Consider the following 20,096-nt stretch of genomic DNA (forward strand, 5'->3'; position numbering starts at 1 on the left):
AAAATTCAGCCTGGAAGGCAAGTGTTGTCTCTAATACCCACACATCAAAGCAGAAAGTCAGGGATTATCAAGAAAGTATCTTGGGAGCTCTAGAATGGTGAATAAAACCGACAGGTAGCTGAACAGGTATTCAGTGCAAACTCATAAAAGAACATCAAACTATAACTGGCATAAAGTTCATGACCTTGGTTGCTGCCTCTCTGGGTTCACCTGACTCATAAAATCTGGCAATAAGTGCGATGTAATGATGTGCTTTGCCGATGTAATGATGTGCTTTGCCGATATGCTGGCTTTGCTTGCATTTGATTTTGACAACATTATGATTTACATTAGGGGAATGAAATTAGATTTTGCAAGGCAGCCTTTGTTGAATGGTACTCAAAACAAGGTAATTTTAGAATGTTGAATAATAGGAGGGCTTCTTATATTTGCATTTTTTAATTAAAATTAATTAAACATTTAAGATTAAGATAATGAATGTACATGTAAGTTGCCTGTTAAACCCATTTATGCCAAGTGGACTCTCCCATCCTTCTAAATTGGATCAATTTATTTCGAAAATTAGGGATGTCTAGTATATTTATTTCTATATTTAGAATATTTCTTACAGAAATTCCTTTAAGCAAACAGCTTAGACCCAGATGAGACGCCGCATCATGCGGCGTCTCATCTGGGTCTACGCTGTTTGCCAAGGCCTTTTTTCTAGACGCTTCGGCATAAATGGGTTAAAAATGCAGTATGATGAAAACTTGTCAGATAACCAACAAATATCTCTGGACACTCAGATACGGCCAGTGCATTATCTGTTAGAAGTGGTTTTAGGCAAATAAAATACTAATTCACTGGGTTATATGCAATTAGCCTCTTAAAAAGAGCAGTAAAATGGACATTAAAGTCAATGAGGTGGCCTTGATTTGACCTGCCATTGATTGTTATCTGGTCTGAGAGACCAATATCTCGGTAAGTAATCTTTTATGGCTGGTGTTTTCTTACTAGTTAGCAATAAATCCAAAAAGAAACTGCTGAGTTTGCAAAACTGTCGAAGACATGTTTTATTTGTGAACACATTTTTAATAACATAAGCAGGATTGGAATGTGTGATGTTAATTTATGATTGTTGAATACTAGAACTTAAACGGATCTTGGTTTTGATGTAGTTATTTTAAACTCCATCCAAGGTATTATAAGTCATTATTTCAAATAATCTAAAGCAACTAACATGACCTTATGCAATTGCCAGTGAAGAATGATAAGCTACTACGCCACTCAGCCAATAGAAGCTTGCGGAATTTTGACTGCTTTCTTGGTGAAAGTTGCTCTTTGATAGCAGTTCTGAATAAAATCAATCCCTGATGGATCTTGTGAACAAAACCATAACTCTTTAGGTCTAAACAATAACAAACAATAACAACAAACAGTGGCACATTTTTTTTTTATAACTTAGTCTATGAAATTCAGATTCTGTGATAAAGTGTAAGGTGAATACAGGACTTCGTTTGTCCACTTGTTTCTTTACAATCATTATTATTTGTGTGACATTAATTTTTCATTGATTTCAGACAAATCCACCCATTTTTACTAAAAAAAACTCGGAAAATGACCTCTTTTTTGCAATGTCAGTTATCCAAGAATTTACATGCCCACTAAAAATTCATGTTTGAAAATCTTTAATATTTCATGCAGTCAAATATAAATATTTTACAATATTTGTACAAGTAACACACACTATTTTCTTCCCTCTCTATATTTGTCACTGAATACAAATGTTGAATACATCAAAATTATCCAGGTTTTTGTCTTTGTGCAACGTTCCTTTCCTTCGTTTTTTTCTTTCTTGCATTTCTCTCCTTTTTTGTCAAGAAATGAATATGAGGCATACACAATTATAACTACCCATTGTACCGTTGTTCATGACATGCTATATACAATTGTTGTATATATTGGTACTTTTATGATATCTTTGTAAATAGTATGTACCTGTGTATGTTTATATGAAATTTCTTGATAAAAGCTTTACAAAAATAAATGAGTCGCATTCTGAGAAAACTGGGCATGCATGTGCGTAAAGTGTCTTCCCAGATTAGCCTGTGCAATCTGCACAGGCTAATAAGGGACGACACTTTCCGCTTTAATGACATTTTTCGTTTAAATGAAGTCTCTTCTTAGCAAAAATCCAATTTAGGCGGAAAGTGTCGTCCCTGATTAGCCTGTGCTGAAATACAAATTCTGCCCTCTCTTCTTACAAGAAATGGATCCTTTCCAAGTCGAAAAGCTCTTGCAAGGGAGACAACCTCATCTGATTTGATTGCATTCATTTTTACCTTCCTTCATGACTCTTCTGCTTTCAGGATGGAGAGTGTGGTCCAGGACATGCGCCAGTACAAGTCCAAAATTGATCAGCTACGCCATGAGAAGACCAGCCTCAGTTCCACTTATGAGGTCAGAGGTCATTGGTTAAATGGTTGTTCATAAATACAATTATACAATATGAGGCCAAGGGTAATGTCTTAACCTCAGTTCTTTATTATGCAGTCAGGAATCATTCTTTAAACTTAGTTCAACATTATGAGGTCATGGATAATTATTGAAATTCAGTTCTACATTATGAGGTCAGAAGTCATTCATGAAACTCATTTCTACATTATGAGGTCAGGGGTCATTCTTGAAACTCAGTTCTATAATTTGAGGTCATGGATAACTCATGAAACTCAGTTCTATATTTTGAGGACATGGATAACTCATGAAACTCAGTTCTACATGATTAGGTCAAGGGTCATTCATAAAACTCAGTTCTTCATTATGAAGTCATGGATAATTCGTGAAACTCAGTATTATAATAAAATTTATATTTTGAGATCAGGGAAAATTCATAGAACTCAATTCTATATTATGACGTCAAGGATAATTCCTGAAACTCAGTTCTACATTATGGGGTCATGGATTATTCTTGAAACTCAGTATTATATATTTTTAGGTCAGGGATAATTCATAAAACTTAGTTCTATATTATGAGGTCAGGGATTATTCCTGAAACTCAGTTCTTCATTATTTGGTCAGGGGTCATTCATAAAATTCAGGTCTACATTAGTGGGTCAATGGTCATTAAAAAACTCAAGTGCACATTGTAATGTCAGGGGTCATTATAAAATTCAGGACCACATTATGCGGTTGGAGGGCATTTATAAACACCCAATTTTATTAGATTAGGTGTCATTCATACAACTATGGTCTACATTATTTGGTCAAAGGTTACTATAAGATTGTTCTACACTGTAAGGTCAAGGTTCATTCATAAGACTCAATTCAAAATGACTGGGCCAAAGGTCATTCATCAGACTCAATTCAAAATGACTGGGCCAAAGGTCATTCATCAGACTCAATTCAAAATGACTGGGCCAAAGGTCATTCATCAGACTCAATTCAAAATGACTGGGTCAAAGGTCATTCATAAGACTCAATTCAAAATGACTGGGCCAAAGGTCATTCATCAGACTCAATTCAAAATGACTGGGCCAAAGGTCATTCATAAGACTCAATTCAAAATGACAGGGCCAAAGGTCATTCATCAGACTCAATTCAAAATAACTGGGCCAAAGGTCATTCATCAGACTCACTTTTAAAATATGATGTAACAAGTCAATGTAATGCAGGGGTGTGATATTTCCTCCTTTCTGCTGATTTCCTCCCTTTCAATGTCAAACAAATTTTACAAATTGTTATAAACTTGACTATATGGAAATCAAGAGTTAAGTTGAACCGTGTAAGGGGGTAGGGCATTTCCCCTTGCTGAAGTGATTCTTGAATCACACCCCTGGTAATGGGAACTGTTTGGGTACCTTGACAGCCAACTTTGTAGATTGTGCTGATAGGATCTTTTAGCCTTCAATCTACAAATATTTTGTAAAAATGTATTCCCTTTGAATGGTTTACAGTTTTATTGCATAAATTAATTCCCTTGACTGGTTTAGTTTTTTTACTGTATATATTTATTCCCTTGACTGGTTTAGGGTTTTAGTGTACACATTTATTTCCCTAACTGGTTTAGGGATATATTGTATACATTTATTCTCTTAACTGGTTTAGGGTTTTATTGTATAAAAGTTATTCCTTGAATGGTTTGAAGTTCTATTGCATAAATTTAGTCCCTTAACTGGTTTGGGGGTTTCACAAAAAAATCGGAGTCTATAGTTAAATGATGTTATTATTCTTGCAGACCAATCTACAGAAGTTCAAAGGTCACATCACGGATTTGGAGCGTGAAAACATGGTCCTGCTGAATGAAGTTAAGAAACTCGAGTCTCAGGTGAGTGAAACAATAATGAAGTTAAGAAACTCGAGTCTCAGGTGAGTGAAACATTTTGATAAGTAATTCAAAATTTTCTTTTAAAATTGATGGAACTAGAATTAAATTTAGCTTAGGGGCATAAAATTAGTTTACAGAGATCATTTAAGCTTCTGGAGTTTAAGTTTGCCAAGGAACTTTAATATAGCTTAGGGAGTTCAATTTACCTTATTTAGGTAAATAAAGCATAATATAGATTAAAGGGAGGTTTTTATTTACCTAAGGGAGTTAACTAAAGTTAAGAGATATAAATTCTTAGATGACATTGAAATGTTTTTTTGCTATTGAAGATTCATTTAGTGTTATGTAAGGACTTTATTTATAGTTGAAGGATTTAAAAAAGCCTTGGGAGTTCATTTTAATCCATGTAGTCTAATTTCGAATCCATCCTGGATGTATTTATATGGATTAATTGAAATAAAATAAATAAATAAACAAACACATAACTTTGTTTATTTAAATTTCTTAAATACTAAATATGTTTCAGCAATTGCCTTAAGCAGTAGTATTAATATAAACAAAAACACAGGAAGTGATGTCAACGTCATACAGTAACTTAACGTTGGCAACACAGAATATAACACAATACAAAGATGGATCAGAGTTGATAAAGAGTTTTTTTTATTCTACAGCTAAACCATATTATATAAGGAAACTCTACTTGCTAATCATAAAACTCAATGCATTATTATGAGATCAGGTGTGATGTAACCTTGTGCTTTACATGCCTACCAGCCTTCACACTGAACTTTAAGTACATGGCTGACCACTGATTTGGCCTTTTACTCTCAGATAAAGGTCAAAAGCAGTAAACCTTTGTTCAACTTGTGGGATAAATTATAGAAAACAATAACACTGACAAAGTTTTCTCTTCTTTTACAGATGAGTTCAAAAGCCGGGAGCCAGGACCGGTACCGTCTGCTTCTGGAGCGACTGAAAATGGTCGAAACAGAGAACTCCTCCCTTGTGCTAGAGAACGAGCAGCAGCGAGGCCAGTACGAGAAATGTCTCGACGAGATTGCAAACCAGGTAACAAGTTCTTCCCAGAAAAAGAACTGGTTCCAACTACATATGAAATTGACCAGAACGATACAAACAAATTTGAAAGAGGGTCACTCAAGGATCATTTCTTTGAAATTTCTTTTAAATAATTTTCTTTTAAATCTATCAAGAGTTTATGTAGGAGAATTCTTTAGAAGAAAAAGTAAACGCATGCATTAATGGACAGCTGACTGTGTGCTCAAGTGAGCTTAGAAGAACTTACAATTGTACAAAAGCAGGGTTTTCAATTATCACATAACACATTTTTTAAATACATGTATAATTTTGGTGGTTCAGGCGTATGTTTCTACTTCCTTTAGGTGGTTCAGGCGTTTGTTTCTATTTCATGCAGGTGGTTCAGGCATTTGTTTTTATTTTCTACAGGTGGTTTAGGCATGTTTCTATTTCCTCCAGGTGGTTCAGGCATTTGTTTCTTTTTATGCTCTCCCAAAAAAATTTTTTTTGGGGGGGGAGCATATAGTCGCCGCTTCGTCTGTCCGTGTGTGTGTCCGTGCGTGTGTCCGTCTGTGCACAATTTTTGTCCGGGCTATTTCTCGGCAATTAATGACGGGAATTCAATGAAACTTTATTGGAAGCTTCACTACCAAGAGGAGATGTGCATGTTATCAGCCGTTTCTGGTCGGATGATTTTTCACAGAGTTATGACCCTTCAAAATTTTCAATTAACTGTACATATAGTGCAATTCTTGTCCGGGCTATTTCTCAACTATTGACCGGAATTCAATGAAATTTTATGGGAAGCTTCACTACCAAATGGAGAGGTGCATATTATCAGCTAGTTCTGGTCGGATGATTTTTCACATACTATGGCCCTTTGAAATTTTCCATTAACTGTACATATAGTGCAATTCTTGTCCGGGCTATTTCTCAGCAACTAATGACTTGAATTCAATGAAACTTTATGGGAATCTTCACTGCCAAGAGGAGAGGAGTGCATATTATAAGCCGGTTCTCGTCGTATGATTTTTCACAGAGTTATGGCCCTTTGAAATTTTCCATTGTACATATGGTGCAATTCTTGTCCGAGCTATTTCTCAGCAACTTATAGGAATTCAATGAAACTTTATGGTTAGATGTTTTATTTAGAGATGTATGGCCCTTTGAAATTCTTAAGTTGCTAAACTATCCATCGTATTATTTTGTCCAAAGTTATGCCCGTCAAGACATTTCCTTTTATCTGAATATATAGTGCAATAATGTGACAAAAAAAACTTTGGGGAGCATCACCCGTCTCCGACGGTTTCTTGTTCCTCCAGGTGCTTCAGGCATTTTTTATATATTTCCTCCAGTTGGTTCAGGCATTTGTTTCTATTTCATGCAGGTGGTTCAGGCATATGTTTCTATATCCTCCAGGTGGTTCAGGCATTTGTTTTTATATTCTCCAGGTGGTTCAGGCATTGCTAGCGCAGAAGATGTTACGTGAGGAATGTGTGCAGCTCCAAGAGCGTGTCCAGGAACTTGAGTCCCAGAATAAGCACCTGTGTATCGCCTACAGTGCTAGAGTACATTCGGGCTCGGACTCAAATTCTCAGGTAAGGAGAAACTTGATGAGTCATCTCATGATGAGATTCATTAAGATTATAAACGAAGCATGGGTATTACCAATCGCACATTCTCGGCCCTTTCCGTCAAACATCGGATAAGTACCTCGAAGGAGATAGTATGAATACACATTTCAGAAGCGGTATTGCGGTCTACCTACGCGGGCCTACGCGAATCAAAATTACATAGTAAAAACAAACATAGCCGGTTTTGCGAGTTGTTTACATTTAGCAAAGATGAAAATGGGGATTTTCTATGCTCTGAAGCCAGAGCAAGTAAAAACTCTACGGGAATTATGGACCCCGTCGTTATTATTGTTTTTTGTTGTTGTAACATTCTTAGAATGGTATCACGTGGGCGGACTACTTTCAACCCGTATTTCTCCCGAGTCCGATTATGATAATCTGCGAGGGGTACCGAATGGGGTATTACATCTATTGTTAGAGTCCATTTGGGTTTGGACTCATATTTTCATATGAAAAAAACTTGATTAGGCATTTCATATTTATTTTTTTAATTCATTCTGTGAAATGATTTAAATTGCTGGTTATACATTTTGGGAATTTTGAATTTCAGACAAATTAGTGCAGTATTGCATTCACATTTTATTTCAAAGAGTCACTGTGAATAACATTTGGTCATAAACTTGCATAATAGTCGGCCTGTAAACATTAAGTTATTTCCCGTGTATTTGTTTTCAGGATGGAGGGGTGTTTGTGGCGGGCAGTCTCGATTCCCTGCACAGCATGTTCAGTGAACAGGTAATTTCCCTTGAATTGAGCCTCAATCTGGTTAAACCGAGCTTAAAGCATGTACTTAAAGTATCGTCCCAGACTAGCCTGTGCAGTCTGCATAGGCTAATCAGGAACGACACTGAGTATATGCATTAATCTTGATTTTTCCAGAGTGAAGCTCAAGTTTTTTAGAAGAGACTTCCTTCAGAAGAAAAATACTATGAAAGCGGAAAATGGACTGCACAGGCTTATCTGGGATGACACTTTACACATGTATTGAGCCCAGTTTATTCAGAACGAGGTTGAAATGTGTTCGTTTTCTTTGGAAAAATCAACAAGTATTATGTAAGGATAGTCAACCCATTTATGCCTAGCTTCTAGAAAAAAGGCCTTGGCAAACAGCATAGACCCAGATGAGAAGCTGCATGATGCAGCGTCTCATCAGGGTCTGCGCTGTTTGCTTAAAGGGATTTCTGTAAGAAATATTCTAAATATAGATATAAATATACAAGACATCCCTTATTTTGGAAATAAATTTATCCAATTTAGACGGATGGGAGAGTTCACTAGGCATAAATGAGTTAAGATTGTATTATCCTCAATAGTTCACTTGGGTGTCTTCTATTTCCAGACTGCAGACGGTACTGGCGGTCATCAGATGAGTTCACCGCCACCATGGTTACAAGACCGTTTGCCAGGAGACAGACATAGCCTCGTTTCCTTCACGGGCAGCGTAATGTCCACACCAGACATGGACACTGAAATCATTGCTGGAAAAGACAAATCGAGAAAGTTCAAATGTCGAACAGAAATAGAGACAGAATTCCCAGCTACTCCTTCCAGCCCCAAGTCAAAGCACGTCAGCATAATGGAGCGAACCAATGACACAAAACGGAGCTCATCAACGTCATCCTTGTTGCCATTGAAAGTTGGACCAAATCGACAAAGAACTCGATCTACCTCTTCGCTCACGCGAGCGCATGGTTTGACTTCTGCACAAACCGCGGATAACGGGTCACATGATTCAGGGCATTCTACGATGGACAAATCAACGACCAATCAGACATCGCAAGTAGTATTCAATCAGGGTATTTCAACAAGCTCAATGTCTTCTTCTGGCAATCAACGTCAAACTTCTATGCTACAAGTGCCTAAAGATTATTCATCATCTTTTGCAAATTCTCAGGGTCAGATGCAAACTTCACAGACATCAATTTCATCATCATCATCGTCCTCATCAGTTTTTATGACGTCCTCAAAAATTCCTGTTTTGCCTGTCGGTTCAACGAAAGAAGACCTCCAATTACGAAGGAATTCTTTGAAAGCAGAATACAGCATTAGACTCGGTAGTCAGACAGCAGTGACATCAAATACTCCGTCTCCGAAACCGAGCATTCCCACTTTGCGACCTCCACGACCTTCGTCTCAAGGTCAGCGGTCAATTGGAGGTCAAGGTAACACACAGTCAAGGCCACCATCTGCCTCGGGAAGGTCACAGTCTGCAGGTTCAAAGATTCCGTCTGTGTTTTCAAAGCCGGCTAGAACATCATCCAAAGAGAATGTTTCAAAATTAAAAAGTACATCGGAAAGTGCAAAGCCAGTAACAAACTCAAAATCAGGATCAAACTCCAAGCCATTGACGAATGTGAGCTCAACTATGAACACAGGGTCTGAGAAATATAAGTGTGCTACGACATCTTTGGCCTCGAAATTAATTCCACCCAAATCACCAATAATGAAACATAGTGGTATAAAAACTAGTTTAAAAAGCCCACCCCCCGGGATACTTTTGTTAGAACAGGATAGTAAGTCTACAAATTCTACAGCAATACAAAACGCACAGGCTGCCTTGAAGAGTGTTTACTGTATAAAATCTGTACCTCCTGCAGGAGAGTCCAAAAGTTGCAAACAAGAAAGTGCTAAACCAGCACTCCCCGTTCGTGGGTATAAACCAGTTCATTCACATTTTCCAATAATGGGCCTTAACACATTGAATCATACCAGTCCAAAATCGGAAGAAAGTGCAACACAAATTTATGAAAATGTTCAAACCCCAGTCAACTGTGTTTCTCCAAATGACAATCAGTGTACTTTTAAAAGTACAACAGATGCCCATGTTTCAAATAAGTCTGTCGTGATAACTAATGTTAGTATTGTTAGTCAGTCTGGGCCGCTAAATTATGCGGCAGTGTCTGGGCGATTTACAGGAAATTTTATTGACACTGAAACGTGCATGGCAAAAAAGCCGAATTACTTTTATGACTACAGTGACGAAGACAGTGATTGTCCCGTAACTCGGTCACCGTCAAAAGACTTCGGCTCGGTATCCACGATTTCATTAGAAGAGCTGCTTGATCGAACTCTTGAAAATATGGATACGCCAAATGGTAGTGAATTCAGTTCAGGATATCTTGCGTATAATTCTACTCAAATGCTTACAGAATCCGTGACTAGTGACAATTCCTCGGACGTCACGTTGTTAAAAAATTATGAAGTTGTGAAATCTGCTGATAATACAAATACTCTTTCTTCAAGTAATTTCGGAGAAAATGTGCCCAGCAATATTTTCTCTGCTAGCCAAAATGTTGGAAACAACTTAGGTGGAAAACCAGATATTGTGAAAGACACGGAACATAGTCAGCAAAAGAATTTACAAAAGAACATACCGGTTTCTGAAATACCTGGCTCATCGTTGCCGGGTTACAGAGCAAAACGACCTAAGTCGCTGATTCTGGGGTCGAAAGAGAAGAAGTTTTTGTACTGTGAGTATGGCTCTTCCTCGGGATCGGATTCGTCTGAAAACGAACACTTGAGCTGCAAGGTTTCGTACGCTAAAAATGTTAAGGAGCAAGAAATTCAGTCAAAAGTCTCAAAGTGTGTTAAAAATGGACAGGCAAAAGTTATCGAATCCCCAAAAAGTGCAAAATCTACTTTGAAATGTGCCTCTAATGTGCCAGAAGTAAAAAATGAAAAAGACGATAAAGTGCAATCGCTCATTTCTAAACCAAGTGCCATAAAAAAGCCTTCCAAAATACCTCCGCCAGTTGCAAGTAAACCGGTTTCTAAAATGTCTTCCATTCCCAAAATAGCACCTAGTACCAGCATACAAAGGCCAAAGTCGGTAGAAATGGTAGTAAATACAGCATTGACCACTCATAAATCAAAGCTTTCTGGGTATTTCGAAAGTCCAAACCCAAAAGATTTAACCAAAGCAGAATCTGAGCACTCTATCAGCTCAAAAATGAAATTATCGTCAAGTGACCTGAACTCAAATACGACCTTCGAGGATATCAAGGTTGAGAGATCAGGGAGCAAGGATGATGGATATTCGACCATGTCGAGCGATATTCAACCGGAGATGCTTGAAAAATACTCGGATGCTTTTGACAGCTCAACAAACAGTAACGAGGCTCGAAACTCGAACCTCAGCTTGAGTTCCCAGAATTCCTACTCCAGCGAGGATCGACTAAGTGGACACGGCTCGTTAGGGCGTGTAAAAGCCATGAAACTTAAGTTCGAACTCGAGAACCAAAGATCTGACACTGAGGTGTCTCCGACTAAATCTCCACCTCTTTCGCCAGCCAAGTCTTTATTGAAATCTCCAAAACCAGTTTCTGAAAAGTTTAACTGTAAAGAAGAGCAAATCAAGGTGTCCGAACACAAGCCGGGATCTAATCTGAGCAAACTCCAAAAACCTAAATCCGGCATAGCTGTTTTAAAGGAAAACACTTACCTTCTTACCAAACAGAAATGTGCCATACCGGTTCCAGCCGGGTCTACAAAACCACCCACTACCAAACTGTCGCACAAAGTTGAAATAAACATTGAGCCCAAAGTGGAAATGGCGCCAAAGGAAGTTTTAAGCCCACAATCAGCGCAAAGAAAGAGCTTCCCCATCACCAACCCTAACTACGTCACCAGCACTCCCGTCCGCCAAGTCTCGCTAGAATCACCAACCACACCAAAACTGTCTCCCATTCAGCCAAATATTTCTCCTCCGCACATAATTAACCATTTGGTGCCTACCAATGGCTATGTTGACCAGTTTGATAAACTGACTTTCTTTGAAAACATAGAACTGCTGAAGGATTCAAATTTCGATAGCAACGGTTCTCTATCTGACAGAGCGTCCGATCTGACGTCACTCCATATCTCCGAAGACAACATGTTGTCTGACATCCCTGAAGAAAAAGATGGTTATGAAAGTTCCCTCGGAGTAATGAGCGAAAATACTTCCTTCTCAAGCCTGCCTACGGTCAACATGGTCAAGAAATCACCTCAACACACGCAAACGCATACAAATGCACACCACAACGCCCAAAGGCACCAATTCACTCATACACTTAAACGTTACTGGTCGTCTTGCTCAGGAATCGTTCGTGCTGCAACCATATTCGACTACGAGAAACAGAAAAAGACAAAAGAAACTGCAGATTACGAAGAGCTTTATGGGGGCTGTCTAAATATAGAAACCCTCCTGGAAAGGGCGTCCTCTGAGTCGGACATGTACACACGGGGAGATAAACCTCTCGTGAACTTGTTGCCACGGTTACATAGGTCATTGAGTGCAGACAACATCCGTATTGACGAGATTGCGGTGGAAGAGAGAGTGCAAGCCATCCTGAAGCAATTTGTTTTGACGCAGGTACTTCAATCGTTGAGTTTACACGAAACACAATTTAAGCCCAACACAAACAAAGGTGACAATAAGTTTAAAATTTTGCAAAGCCGTTGTTTTATGCCTATTTATATGTGCTCATTGAAACTTCATTCAAATATACAAGTGAATGTTGCTGTCAAAAATTAAATTTGTGTTGTGAATCTTTATTAAAATGTGTATTATCAGAAGATTTGACGCTCATTTATTATTATTATTACTACTACTACTATTCAAACTCACCGTGTTATGTTTTGTTTTATGTCTATGTTTACCCGGTCAGTAAACCTTTTTATTTTTATGTTTTCTCAGATCAGGCAAACTTTTTATTTCTATGTTTTCCCCGAGCAGTAAAACGTGTTATTTTAATGTCATCTCAGATCAACGAAACATGTTATTTCCATGTTTTCTCAGATCGAACAAACTTTTTATTTCTATGTTTCCCTGAATAGTATAGAATCTGTTTATTTATATGTCTCCTCAGATCAACAAATCATGTTATTTCTAATTTTTATTAGATCAGTCAAAATGTCGAGAGTGCTGATCGTGATGGCGAGTCTTTCACGAGTTTTGTTGAGCTGCTCATCAAACGGGGCCACGTCATGGAACCTCTGACTCCTAAACACGAGGTTATTCGTGATTTCATTCATTTCTTATCCAACTTTCCTGACATTGTAACGAGCCTAAATAACAATATTCTCAGAATTTCGTCAAATATAATTTAATAATAGTTTTGCAAACAAATTAGTATTTGAAATAATTTTACAGTTGTGTTCGTTTAAACCTATATATTTTTGCTCGATTGCATCAAAAGCATAATGCTTCTTTGGAACACTCTTGAGTCCGTTTCCTGGGACTAGAACCAGTACATGGTGTCTATGGGAGAGATCTAAAGAACGCTCCCACAATGGGGATCGAACCTGTGACCTCTCTTGTCACTAGGCGGACACCATATCCATTTCACCACGCGACCTGTTTTACAGTTTTGTTTACAGTTGTGTTAACAGTGAACATGCTTTTCAGATATATACGCATATAAGTAAGAAATGAACTTATTGCATAGATTAACATGTACATACATGTTACTATGTATTTGTTATTAGTTAACCATCGTATTTACTGCTACATGTTTTCTTTCAGAACGATATATCCACCTCTAATTTTTCCTCAAAGGGCAATAACTCTTGCTCAAATACTTTCGCATCTGAGGAGAGAACTGAGATGGAGTTGCCACCCTTGGGTGAAGATCAGAAACGGTTCAACAGCCAGTTCTACAGCCTCTGTAATACCGGATCTAACCGGAGTATTTCGGATAAAACTGACAGCGGCTGTAATGACATGCAAGATCAAACTGGTGAGAACAAAAGTGCTGAAAGTGTTAACCTGAACAGTGCCAAATCGTTGGTTCATACTTGCCATAAAGGTGATAGATTGCATTGTAAAAAATGCGAGCATAAAAGAAATATTGCAGACTTTGATCATATTTCGAAAAAGATTGAATCATTATCAAAGACTGTGAACGAGTTGCACAGAAGTTTATCTAGTCTAAACAGTGAAAACTCTGAGGCCAGTTGCTCAGAATCAAATGAAGGTGATTTTCCACCACAAAATGCAATCGGAAATAAGGACATCGATGGCTATGCATGGGTGGAGGACGAATTTTTCTTGTCTCCCTATGACGGTGAAATAATTCTAGGAAGTTCACCTTTTTCGAAGACGGGAGCATCTTGTGATTGGATGGACAACTATGTGGAGGATGCTGATAATTTGGAAGAGGTCGGAGGTCAGGAGGCGCCTCTCGATGATTCAGTTTTTGAACTTCCTGAGATGGTTGACCCAGTGTCTGAAAGTAAAACGTCTAAAGATATCAGATCACATAATGAAAAGTTCGCCCAAACAAGGCGCTCGATTATTTCTGACTGCGTGGATGATCAGGGAAACTTTGACTCAGAGAGTTTTATCTCGCAAAGGCTTCATCAGGAAGAGGCAAGACTAAAGTCTGAAGATACTAGGGCCAAACTTTTGCAGTTTTCACAAGACATGGATATTTCGGTTCCCATTCAGAATCTGAGGTCATCAATGGCCTGTTCAGGTTTGAGGTCACGACCTTTGCCTCATGGCAGCCATCAAGCGTCAGTCGAACACGATGATGTTACAGATAAACACATGGTACATTTTTATTAACCAATTTCGTTTTTTAATTATACTTATTGCATACTGATTAATTTTACAAGTCCTGACAATAATATTTTAACATGGCTTAAGAAATCTTATGTCAATCTTTGAAATTATATCTTTAAAAGTCCACACAACTTAAAATCCCCCAATATTTTATGTAAAAGCAATAGGTTTTGTGAAGATGAGCTATCTTCTATCCTAATACAAAAGTATATTAGAAATCGGTTGCCAGGGTCTCGACTGTATTCATAAAAACCAAGGTTAAATTATTCTCATAATCAAGATGACATTACATGAATGTATCTGTTTGTTTTAAGTACGATTCAGTCTACCCTTTTGATGTTCAACCACTGACACGTTCTGGCAGCCAGGACAGTATGGATGACAACATCGGTGTTGACAACGTGATGTGCCATAGACTGCTCGGAGGCAAGGGTAACCGTGGTTACACATGATGTGCAACGCAATTTTCTTAGGTTTTCTAGCATGTATTCCTGTGAGATAATTATTAATTATAAAATAATGTCATAAAAATAATGTCATTCAATTATTTTTTATTTCCAATCGCATATTACTATGCTCAGGTTGGATGGATTTTGTCTAATAATTAATTGATTACTGATACATGTTTTTTTATATAACAAAAACACGCATGATTTTTCTTACAGTTTGATGAATAATTCCAAATGATTCAAATTAATAATTTTACTTGCAGGTTCCAACACTCCTGTACAAAGGTCAGCTCTTGAATTCACCAACAGTCAGTTTCTGCGGTACGAAGACCCAGAGAAACAAGCCATTGCTGCCTTTGATTTCCTACATGAAATGACGTCATCAGTGACATCACACGCGTCTGACCAATCCCAGAAGCAGTCTCAAGATCAGCAAAATAGTAAATCATCAAATGAGATTAAAAAGTCCAGAATCCCTCTGAATTTTAGAACACATAAGGGCCAGTTAGCGAGCATGAACCAGTCAACGACTTCTACAGATGATCAGCTATCACCAGTAAAAAGACAACGAAGAAAAGTGAAACGTGGCAAAAAAGAAACGGGTAATTCAAGGTTCCCGGGAAAAGTGAAAGCAAGGAAATGTTCGTCAACTTCAAACGATGAATCGAATGATGCGTCAGCTACAGATTCGTCTTCCGAAGAAGAAATTGTTTCTCCAAAACATAAGTTGTCTTCAAAAATGACATATTTGTAAATTCAAAATATATTAATCACAGACATGTATTATTTATAGCGGCACGTTCATGTATTGAAATCAAAACTTCATGATATAACCTTCAACGTACAAAATATTTATGCAAAAAGACAAGCGGAAACATCTAACTGAGTTTATTTCATAATATAGGCTTTCACCATATAGATCTAATATGCAGATTTTGTTTCATAATGAATATCTATAAATGAGTCTCGCTCTGGAAAAAATGGGGCTTAATGCACGAGCGTTTACTGTCGTCCCAGATTAGCCTGTACAGCCCGTGGAGGATAATCAAGGACGATACATCGTGCCAAAATTATTTTATGTCCCCCAGTCTATATTAGGGGACATATTGTTTTTACCCTGTCTGTTTGTTTGTTGGTTTGTTTGTTTGCGTCAAACTTCAACATTGGCTCATGAAGCTGCACATTTTGAATGGTGAAAGGTCAAGGTCATCCTTAAAGGTCAAATGTCAAATATATGGTGTGGACATAGTGTTTCACAATCACATCTTGTTTTGCTAAGAAGAGACTTCCTTTAAACGACAAATGTAATTATGGCAGAAGTAACGTCACTGATTAGCCCTTACAGTGCGGGAACCGAGTTGTGAAGGCCTTTGCAAACAGTTTGGATCCAGATGAGACGCCACAGAACGTGGCGTCTCATCTGGATCCAAACTGTTTGCTATTCTGATAGTATTCTTTGAAAAAAAATCGAAGAAAATGCTAATTTTAGAAATTTAGCAGACGACATTTTAGCAGACGACAAATTTCCCAGCATGCAAAGGGTTAGCGGACTATGCAAGGCTCATACTCGATGTAAATACTGAGTGCTTTTTAATGTTTACAGTATGCATAATGTTTTAATAAGGTATTGATGCACCTATCTTTCGTTATAGCAGCTGAAATAGAACGTATTATTATTTTACAAACAACGACTATTATACATAAATGAACAGACTGGTCTGAAGTCATTGATGGAATTGAAACAACACTCACAATGATATATAAATTTACCATACTTTGTTGTGAAATATAAATATCTGCAGGTGGTTTTACTAGTGTATATGTTGTAATATACAAATTCTGAGATATCTCTTAAGTTTCTTTTTCTTATTTAATTTCATTGTTCATAACATCCAAATACATACATATTTTTATACAAAATTGTCATGTTTAATTTGAATTTAAAACTTCCAAAAGATTCAGGTACATTTGTTATATATAACTATGAATAAAAACTTGACATCTTTCGAAAACTACACACACATCTTTTTTGTCTTATATATAGTTTTATCTTTTAATAAATGCATGCTAAGAATTCTATGAATATTATATGTACAAACTCAGTGGATTTTTAGACACAGGTTGTTTACAATAATAGTATAATAATAATGGTTATGGATTTTGGTTGCATTTTTCTTTCTTGAACACTTAATTGTCTTACCTTAGTTTCAGAAGGTTATAGGGATTTTTGTGATGTGTTAGGAGAACCAACGTATGATATGCAGGCGCATTCATAATTTCGTTAAATGTAGTTTTATGATAAAAAAGAAAATGATTTTAAGGTAATTATCGTTAAATCTCAATTGTTTGCTAAATTATTATTGTTTAGCAGTTAAATGAAGCGTTTGAACTTTTTTAAATTATGATTCCGTTAATGTTTTATATACGTTTTTCTGTATTTATTTATTAAATGTTGACTGTATTTATTAAATCTGAGTGCGTAAACGTGAATATTGTGCGGCTTAGACTATAGCATTGTTCATAAATAAAATTGGAAATAATGTATTGTGATGTTTTATTGCTTAAAACATTCTTATTGTTTTTGCACTTTTATCATGACATGCGAAATTGCAGGCTGATCTGAAGCGACGTCTTATGACATACGATCCCTTGTCGCATGAAGTGTCCGACTCTCTGATGTCCAAATCTGCTTACAATTAACCCTTAAAGCGCTGGAGCTGAATTTTAAAGGCCTTTGCAAACAGTTTAGATCCAGATGAGACGCCACAAAACGTGGCGTCTCATCAGGATCCAAACTGTTTGCTATTCTGATAGTATTCTTTGAAAAAAAATCGAAGAAAATGCTAATTTTAGGAATTCTGCAGACGACATTTTAGCAGATGACAAATTTCCCAGCATGCAAAGGGTTAAGTATACTAAGTATCCTCGAAATACTGTAAAATAAATATTATACGTTGGACATTTTAATGCAAAAATACATTAGCATGACGTAGCCACATATTTAAAGCCCCATAAACACTCAAAATCGACGAATATTTCATAAAATATTCCATAAAATAAAGTTAACATATAGAAAATCAGTGTTCCTTATAGCAATAACCAAATCTTCAACTCTAGATGTGGTATGGTAACATAAGAAATAACGAGATAAAAAAAATGCTCGTTTGTATTTCAGACGCATTTTTGCAAATCAGAATAAGCTTAGCTACGGCAGGAACCGTAACCCATGACAGCCTGTGCGGATAACTCCTGTAAAATTCGTCTGCTCTACTCTACATAGCGGTTTAAGGTTTAATAGTTTATTAGCGTGTATTTAACAGTTTGTAAGACAACGTTGGCTAGTCTAGTGTTTATCATTGAAAACTGTACATATTGGCTGCTTTCAGGGAAAACGTGGCTTAATGCATGTCAAATAAGATTAGCCTGTGCACACTGATAAGCTGTATCAATGATTTGAAAAAAACAACATCACATCTCGACCTGTGCGTTAAGACACACTCTTTATAAATTTGAATGGGTTGTGGTCATTTCAAACGTTCGATATAAAAAGCTATAACATAATTTTGAAAACTGAATTGCGTCTAAGATTATTCAACAGCGAACAAACTCAGTGCCTTCAGCGCTTTGATTTTTTTTGTGTAACAATATATTCCATTGGCTTCTGGCAATGTCAGAAGCAAGACGTAGTTCTCATGAACTGCCCGAAGCTTATCTGTAGCCTTTCTAACAAAATGCTGCCTCTCTGTTCATTCTTGGCAGCCTCTCTGTCATAAACAAGAAAATGGATGATCGAAATTCACACAACAGGTAAGAAAATCTAAAATTAAAACCCGTAAACACATGTGTGCATAAAAAGAGGTGGTCCATGAGTTGAAGCATATATCCAGCTACAAGTTCATAGTAGTCCGCAGGTCCAAACACTTATCACAAACTATCGAAGATGGAATGATGACGAGGTTGGTGGAACAATCGTGCATACAAATCAAACCCTGAATCAATGATCAAATCCTTACGTTCAATGTACGCTATTTAGTAATTTTCATCAATTTTACCTAAAAATGCATACTTTGGCTTTCGTTGTTGCACGGGAGCCTCTCGATCGGCTCACTTTTCTGGCACGGAAAGCATCGTCGTCGATTGACACTGGCATGGGAACTCTCTCAATTACATTTCTTGTTAATAAACGTCCATGAATGAACAAGTATTGCAAATTAGATCAAACTTAACCGCTTGATATTTCAAAGTCGTCTTCTCGAGTGGATATGACTTTTTATAGGCTAGACTTTGTGATCTGAAAAATAAATAAAAAATAAGCACTATACCCCATTGTTTGTTCCGGTAATATCGTGTGATAAGTATTTGTTTGTGAAACGCGTAAATGCAAGATTTTTTTAAATATTAAAGTATCTGAAACTGCCATACTCCATTCACAATAAAAATAATCTAAGGTAATGAAACAGTCAGCCTATTTGTCGAAATCCTTTACACATTGCATATTTCTTTTAACTATTGTGAAACTGACAATTCTGGTGTGAAAATATTGAAATTAAATGTTATGACAGTTTTAATAAATTTATTTCATGATAAAATGAATCATTTTATCATTGCGATGCTTAAATACACCATTCCCATTGTTTCGAGGAACGGCTATACGGCCTTAAATGTAATGGAGTGTTCCCATGCCAGTGTCAATCGACGACTAGGCTTCCCGTGCCAGAACAGTGAGCCGATCGAGAGGCTTCCCGTGCCACAATGAAAGCGAAGGTAGGCTTTTTTTTTAAATAAAACATTGATGAACTTACTATATAGCGTACATTGAAAGTTAGGTTTTGATCATAAAGATGATATCAATGACACTAGATATGTGACATATTAGGGAAAAGCTATGTTAAAAAGTCATCAAAGTGGCATGTATGCACGATTGTTCCACCAACCTCGTCATCATTCCATCTTCGATAGAGTTTGTGATAAGTGTTTGGACCTGCGGAATACTGTGAACCTGTAGCTGGATTTATGCTTCAACTCACGGACCACCTATTTTTATGCACAAATGTGTTTACGGGTTTTAATTTTAGATTTTCTTACCTGTTTTGTGAATTTCGATCATCCATTTTCAGTTTTTAAATTAA

General features: G+C 37.0%; 1 protein-coding gene across 7 annotated transcripts in view; it reads left to right on the top strand.

The window, feature by feature from the left end:
- The window catches only part of LOC127847282 (microtubule-associated protein futsch-like), a 114,437-nt gene extending 96,928 nt beyond the window's left edge, over positions 1 to 17,509 (top strand). For 6 of the 7 annotated variants that reach the window (XM_052379087.1, XM_052379089.1, XM_052379091.1 and 3 more), the window contains 10 exons: positions 2,349 to 2,439; positions 4,214 to 4,303; positions 5,225 to 5,371; positions 6,790 to 6,936; positions 7,648 to 7,707; positions 8,312 to 12,325; positions 12,856 to 12,966; positions 13,478 to 14,506; positions 14,833 to 14,950; positions 15,231 to 17,509. In XM_052379087.1, coding sequence (XP_052235047.1) covers positions 2,349 to 2,439; positions 4,214 to 4,303; positions 5,225 to 5,371; positions 6,790 to 6,936; positions 7,648 to 7,707; positions 8,312 to 12,325; positions 12,856 to 12,966; positions 13,478 to 14,506; positions 14,833 to 14,950; positions 15,231 to 15,721 — 6,298 coding nt within the window. In that variant the 3' untranslated portion in view covers positions 15,722 to 17,509. The remainder of the gene's footprint in view (positions 1 to 2,348; positions 2,440 to 4,213; positions 4,304 to 5,224; positions 5,372 to 6,789; positions 6,937 to 7,647; positions 7,708 to 8,311; positions 12,326 to 12,855; positions 12,967 to 13,477; positions 14,507 to 14,832; positions 14,951 to 15,230) is intronic. The other variant, XM_052379088.1, reaches the window with a different exon arrangement.
- The last annotated feature ends 2,587 nt before the right edge of the window (positions 17,510 to 20,096 follow it).

This window comes from Dreissena polymorpha, chromosome 10 (genome assembly GCF_020536995.1).
Source record: "Dreissena polymorpha isolate Duluth1 chromosome 10, UMN_Dpol_1.0, whole genome shotgun sequence".
Classification (NCBI taxonomy): Eukaryota; Metazoa; Mollusca; class Bivalvia; order Myida; family Dreissenidae; genus Dreissena; species Dreissena polymorpha.